The 7066-nt window shown below is 50.6% G+C and overlaps 1 protein-coding gene across 2 annotated transcripts in view; it reads right to left on the bottom strand.

Moving 5' to 3' along the window:
• TRAP1 (TNF receptor associated protein 1) overlaps positions 1 to 6437 on the bottom strand; it is a 36255-nt gene extending 29818 nt beyond the window's left edge. For both annotated transcript variants that reach the window (XM_025369557.1, XM_025369556.1), the window contains exons 1-3: positions 6132 to 6437; positions 4322 to 4404; positions 1294 to 1434 (exon numbers count right to left, since the gene is read on the bottom strand). In XM_025369557.1, the coding sequence (XP_025225342.1) occupies positions 1294 to 1344 (51 nt within the window). In that variant the 5' untranslated portion in view covers positions 1345 to 1434; positions 4322 to 4404; positions 6132 to 6437. The remainder of the gene's footprint in view (positions 1 to 1293; positions 1435 to 4321; positions 4405 to 6131) is intronic.
• Positions 6438 to 7066: the final 629 nt, after the last annotated feature.

The raw sequence follows: 7066 nt of genomic DNA, 5'->3' as shown, positions 1-7066 counted from the left end.
GGCTCACTGCAAGCTCCGCCTCCCAGGTTCATGCCATTCTCCTGCCTCAGCCTCCGAGTAGCTGGGACTACAGGCGCCCGCCACCACGCCCGGCTAGTTTTTTGTATTTTTAGTAGAGACGGGGTTTCACCATGTTAGCCAGGATGGTCTCGATCTCCTGACCTCGTGATCCACCCGCCTCGGCCTCCCAAAGTGCTGGGATTACAGGCTTGAGCCACCGCGCCCGGCCCAAAAATCATTCTTGTAACATAAATAGTCTTGGTACCAGGAAGTACTAGCACATAGGACAGGGCCCTCTGCTGAAGACCACGAATCACATCCCCATGACCCCTCGCCCCAACACATCCATTTTCAATCACCTGCAAGGAACCTCTGTGCTGAAAACAGGAGGGAAGTGCAGGGCGCCCCAGCAGCACATCCCAGCCCTGTGCCCCAGCCCTGCCCACAGGGCCCATTCCACAGCCAGGTCAGCTCGACGAAGGCAGGGAGAGAAGAAATCACTCCCCACCCAATCCTTATGACCAAGGGCTATGACAAACAGCTGGCACATACCACAGGGCTCAGTCTGGATTCCCTAAACCCAAGAGGCAGTACATAAAGCCGACACCTCACAAAAGCCCCTCTTTCAATTAAAACAGCCGTCCCTTCACAAGCCTATTCACTCACACGTGCCTGCATTCATTCATCTGACAAGGCCTTCAGAGCAAGCCAGCACCCTAAAAGGGGATACTCAGAACCCACCGAGGCCTGTCTGTCCACCTCTCCACAGAGATAGACACCCCCGCCATGATGCCGTGACCCTGGGACGACAGGTCCTAAGGCAGCTGTCTTGGGATGCAATGTCTCTCAGGGCCCCCACCTGACCCTCTTTGGCCTAACTTTTCAGCCTTAAAATTTCCACGAGGCTAGAGCAGCAGCCACAGCACTGCTTCATCTGCATTTTGAGGGGAAAACAGAGTTAAAAATATGAAAAGAGTACATTAAAAATAAGATATGTTTAGATATGTTAATAACTGCATACACCAGAACCCTGTGTGGCCATATGCTAAAATGTTACCAGTAGTTGTCGCTGGATGGGGTGATTTCGAATTTTCTTCTTTTCTGCTTATACCTGCTTTTCCAAAATTTTCTATAATGAATGAGTGCTACTTTAACAATAAATTATAGCCAGAGTTATCCTGGTGGTACGGACGGCTAGTACATCCCTGGGACCCCAGAGACATCACTAGAAGGCAGATGCTGTCCCTGCTGCATGGCCGGGCCCACCACATGCCTGGACACTGAGGGAGGTACCTGGATGGTGATGGTTCCTTTCTCGGCATCAGTCTGCAAGTGAATCTCCATTTCTGGCAGTGCTTGGCCGTCAGACACCAGTTTGTGACGCAGCTTTTCCAAGGCATCGCTGGCATTGGAGATCAGCTCCCGTATAAACACCTACAGGAATAGAAACGGGAGGCACAGACAATGAAGGACACTCATCCTGCAGGATCTATCTGGTCAGCTGCACTTCCAATAACTGTTAAAAGGTAGAGGAGAACAGTCATAGAATATTCAGTTCTCAAAGCACAGAGTTTCTGCTTTAGTCAAAGGCAGTTCCTCTGCGCCGGTCACAAAGTGACTAAAGGTGCTAACTTCTACTGATCTTTCCTTCAGGATTTGTTCAGACAGTCTCACTCTGTCACCCAGGCTGGAGGCTGCAATCACGGCTTATTGCAGCCTCAACCTCCTGGACCCAAGCAATCCTCCCACCCCATCCTCCTAAGTAGCTGTGACCACAGGCATGCACCACCACACCCAGCTAATTGTTTTAACATGTGTATAGACACAGGGTCTTGTTATGTTGCCCAGGCTGGTCTTGATCTCCTAGGCTCAAGTGATTCTTGTGCCTCGGCCTCCCAAAGTGTTGGGATTACAGGCGTGAGCCACGGTGCCTGCCCTTCAGGATTTTAAATCAAGCCTGAAGTTATGTGTCCACCTGTTAATTAAAACTTTAAGAAGAGCCCTCTGGCTGGGTGCGGTGGCTCACGCTTGTAATCCCGGCACTTTGGGAGGCTGGAGTGGGCGGATCACTTCAGGTCAGGAGCTCAAGACCAGCGTGGCCAACATGGTAAAACCCTGTATCTACTAAAAATATAAAAATTAGCTGGGAGTGATGGAATACGCCTGTAATCCCAGCTACTCAGGAGGCTGAGGCAGGAGAATCGCTTGAACCCATTAGGCAGAGGTTGCAGTGAGCCAAGATAGCACTACTGCATTCTAGCCTGGGCGACAGAGAGACTCTGTCTCAAAAAAACAAACAAAAGAGCCCTGCGAGGAACAATTTCTTTCCTAACTCCTGCACAAGGATGACAGTAAATCACTCAAACATCCATTCCTCCTTGATATGGGCTGGCTGTGTCCCCACCCAAATCGCACCTTGAATTGTACTCCCATAATTCCCACATGTTGTGGGAAGGATTCGGTGGGAGATAAGTGAATCATGGGAGCCGTTTCCCCGGTACTGTTCTTGTGGTAGTGAGTAAGTCTCACGAGAGCTGACAGTTTTATTTGGGGTTTCTGCTTTGCGTCTTGCTCATTCTCTCTTTGCCTGCTGCCATCCATGTAAGACGGGACTTGCTCCTCCTTGCCTTCCACCATGACTGTGAGGCTTCCCCAGCCACATGGAGGTGTAAGTCCAATTAAACCTCTTTCTTTCATAAATTGCCCAGTCTCAGGCACGCCTTCATCAGCAGTGTGGAAACAGACGAATACACTACTACTCCACAAAAACACACCCCGAGAAACACGGGACGCAGGGCCCAGCTGTCCCTCAGGAGCTGAAAAGCACCCTGACCTCAAACAGACCTTCCATTTGAAGTCAGTGAAAGACGCCAGGGGCGGTCTCACACCTGTGATCTCCGCACTGTGGGAGGCTGAAGCAGGCGGATTACTTCAGCCCAGGAGTTCAAGACCAGCCTGGGCAACATGGCAAAACCCCGTCTCTACAAAAAATACAAATATCAGTCAGGCAGGGTGGCGCGCCTGTAGTCCCAGCTACTTGGGAGGCTGAGGAGGAAGGATGGCTTGGGCCCAGGAGGCGAAGGATGCAGTGAGCCGAGATCATACCACTGCACTGCAACCTGGGCGTCAGAGCCAGACCCTTTTCCAAAAAAATAAAAAACAAAACAAATAAAAATAGAAAAAATAAGTCCGCAAGAGCTCAGGAAGCAGCGGCTGATCTGAGCGGAAGCTGGAGGTCGCTGGGAGGCAGGAACGCAGCACTCATTACTACAAAACCTGGAAACAGCTCCTGGAAGCCCCTCTGAGCTTCGAAATTTGGTGCTTTACCTTTCTTCCAGATTCTCCTTTGCCTTCCAGCAATAATCAGCATGTCAACAATGGTGGCCTTCATTTTTCTTTTTCCTTCTCCTGTCACCCCAAATGAATTTTGTGGCTTTTTTTTTTTAATAGAGATGGGGTCTGACCACATTGCCTAGGCTGGTCTCAAACTCCTGGACTCATGCAATCCTCCTACTTTGGCCTCCTAAAGTACTAGGATTACAGGTGTGAGCCACCGCACCCGGAGCCAGATGCGTTTTAATTTCCTCAGTAACTCCTCCCTGCTCCACACACACAAGACTGGGGAATCTTCTTCCTCTGGCAGCCAAAGCCCCCAAGACCTGTAGGTAGTCACACTGGGCAAAGCGGCCTCAGAGCACACCCAAAGCTCCACAGAAATGGATTTCAGCAGAGCTGCATGCTAGGATTTGGGGGACTTTTTTCTTTTCTGGAGAGAGGGTCTCACTCTGTTGTGCAGGTCAGTGTAGTAACACGATCATGGCTCACTGCAACCCCAGAGTCTGCCAGACTCAAGTCATCCTCCCACCCCAGCCTCCTGAGTAGCTGAGACCACAGGTCAGTGCCCCTATAGCTGGCTAATTTTTTAAATTTTTTGTAGAGAAGGAGTCTTGCTGTATTGCCCAGGCTGGTCTCAAACTCCTGGGCTCAAATGATCCTCCCGCTTCAGCCTCCCAAAGCACTGAGTTCCCAGGCGTGAGCCACTGCACCAGGCCTGTATTTGGGGAACTTTTAAAACTATTGGCAAAATTCAATTAATTCCCAGAGTTGATCCAGCCCAAAGAACCATCTGGATACACTTACTCTCAAAACCAAAACAGATTCTGGTAAAACTCCTCTCACTAGTAGCTTAAGATGGGGACCTGTCCAAAGTTTAATGCTTTCTCACAGCTAATACATTATCTGGCAATTCTCCAGAATGGCAAAAAACCAGCTCTGTGAAAAGAAACTTTGCTAGCATCGGGCAGGTTAGCAGGGAACGCACCTCTTTTTCTGAGTACAGGGACCGGGCAACGACGTCCAAAAGTTTCTTTGTCTCAGCCTGGAACTCATGTTTGGAAATAGAACCTAGTAATGAAACACAGACACAACCAATAAAGTTTAATTTCTATTTTTGTGCAAGAATATGCTACGTCACATTCCAAAGAATGTTTAAGTTTATGAGTTTTAAACATTTTTTTCTTGAGATGGAGTCTCGCTCTGTCACCCAGGCTGGAGTGCAGTGGTGTGATCTCGACTCACTGTAAGCTCTGCCTCCCGGGTTCACGCCACTCTCCTGCCTCAGCCTCCCGGGTAGCTGGGACTACAGGCACCTGCCACCATGCCCGGCTAATTTTTCGTATTTTTAGTAGAGACGGGGTTTCAACGTGTTAGGCAGGATGCTCTTGATCTCCAGACCTCGGGATCCGCCCGCCTCAGCCTCCCAAACATTTAAGATCGTGAACAAAAAGAAAGAAGTAGACAGAAACAAAGTCTGGCTGGGTGCCATGGCTCATGCTTGTAATCCCAGCACTTTGGGAGGCCAAGGCAGGAGAATCACTTCAGCCCAAGAATTCAAGACCAGCCTAGGCAACAGAGCAGGACCCTGCCATCTCTACAAAAACTACACAAAGTAGCTGAGCATGGTGGCGCACACTTACGGTCCCAGTCTCAAGGGCCTGACGTGGGAGGATCACTTGAGCCAGGGAGGTCGAGGCTGCAGTGAGCCATGACTGCACCACAGCACTCAGCCTGGGCAACAGAGAAAGACCCTGTCTCAAAACAAAATGAAACAAAAAGTCTCTCAGAAAGGAGGTCTCAGGGCAGGACAAATCAGGCTCCCATCTGCACAGAAACAACACCGGGGAAACAATCCTCCCACCGCTGAGGCCAGACAGGCCTCGGGCTACGTCGAGGGACTGCTCAGCCTGGTTTCCCGATGTGCACGGTCACGAGAACTGGGCTGCCTCTAAGAACCAGATTGTATGTTCTTTCCTTTTCTTTTTTTTTTTTTTTTTTTGAGGCAGGATCTGGCTCTGTTGCCCAGGCTGCTATGCGGAGGAATGATCATGCTCACTGCAGCCTCAACTTCCTGGGCTCAACTGATTTTCCTGCCTCAGCCTCTCAAGTAGGTAGAACCACTGGTGTGTGCTACCATGCCTGGCTAACTTTTTAATTTTTCTTGTAGAGAAAGGGTCTATGTGGCCCAGGCTGGTCTCGACCTCTTGGCCTCAAGCAATCCTCCTGTCTTGGCCTCCCAAAGTGCTGGGATTACAAGTATGAGCCACTGCGCCCGGCCTATATTCTTCAAATAAGCGGTTTCCAAATTAATTATTTAGAAATCAAAATAAGAAAACCTCACTTCTCTTTTTAACTTCAAAGATTCTACTCTTGTCGACCCACTTAAAAGCCAGAAATGGACCCACTTCAGGACTGGCTCCAAAGACCGCTTTTTTATACTTCAGAGGCAATGAAAAGTCAGCTCTGGAATTCGGTCCTGCACAGGCTGAGCCAATGCTGAGTTTCCCCTCCCGCTTCCATGATTATTAGCAGATGTGCCATGAATCACCACTGAGGGGAGGTGCTGGACAGCAAACTCACCGGTGGCCACCAGAGGGGGCAAGACACACCCGACACTGGCAGAAGTCCCTCGCTGGGACAGAAATGGAGGGCGCAGCACTCCCTACAGCCAAACCTTCTGATTTCAGACCTGAGGCGGTGGCTCTGCCAATCACTGCCTCCACCCTGAAAATGCCCCTTTATGCACAGCAGTGAACCGAGAAGCCCTCCCAGACCACAGCGCGAGCCCAGGCTACCTTGCACACTCTCCGTGCTGCTAATGATCGAGTGCAGGGGCTCCTCCTTGTCCTCAGCAGTCTGCGTGCTCAACAGCCGTCCTGCCTGGAAGCTCCAGGCCGGGTTTCGCCTGGGGCCCAACTGGGCTGTGGTCCTCCGAGGACACAGAATTGGTTTTCCTGAAAAGACAAATATGCAGAAAGAACGAGAATTAGGAAGACACGAGAAACAATATGGTAATTTGTCCCATCAAGGGTGTCTAGCAAAAGCTAGTGTGGACACCTCTAAGTCAGGTTGTTGCTGAAAGAGAAATCCACAGGACCAAACGCCACAGTGTCAGGGTGTGGTTTTGGCAAGGAGCCCTCACACACGTTGTCAGCTTAAGATACTGGGTCTTCTCAGAACTGCCAAAGCGAAACTGGATCGGGTGGGCTGCTGCCTTCTTTTGAGAGCGGGTCTCGCTCTGTCACTGCAATCACGGCTCATTGCTGCCTCGACCTCCCGGGCTCAAGCGATGCTCCTGCCTCCGCCTCACGAGTAGCTGGGACCACAGGCATAGACCACCACGCCCCCATAATTTTTAAAAAGTTTTTTGTAGAAATGGGGTTTTGCTATGTTGCCAAGACTGGTCTCGAACTCCGGGGCTCAAACGATCCTCCTGTCTTGGTCTTACAAAGAGTTGGGATGACAGGCATGAGCCACCGCGCCCAGCTGGCAGGTGCCTGCTGACAGCACTTCCCACTTTCACCTCACAGGTGAGATTTTCCATCAACCCGCAAACTCAAACCTGCCTCGACCCTCGCAGCCCCCGCATAACCCCCCAAACTCAAACCTGTCTCGATCCTCGCAGCCCCTGCAGAACCCACAAACTCAAACCTGCCTCGATCCTCACAGGCCCTGCAGAAGCCCCCGATGGGCCACACTTCCTTGCTCTTAACAGTCAAGAAAAAAAAAA

Source organism: Theropithecus gelada, chromosome 20, assembly GCF_003255815.1.
Source record: "Theropithecus gelada isolate Dixy chromosome 20, Tgel_1.0, whole genome shotgun sequence".
Taxonomy (NCBI): Eukaryota; Metazoa; Chordata; class Mammalia; order Primates; family Cercopithecidae; genus Theropithecus; species Theropithecus gelada.
This window is presented reverse-complemented; position numbering and strand designations above follow the sequence as displayed.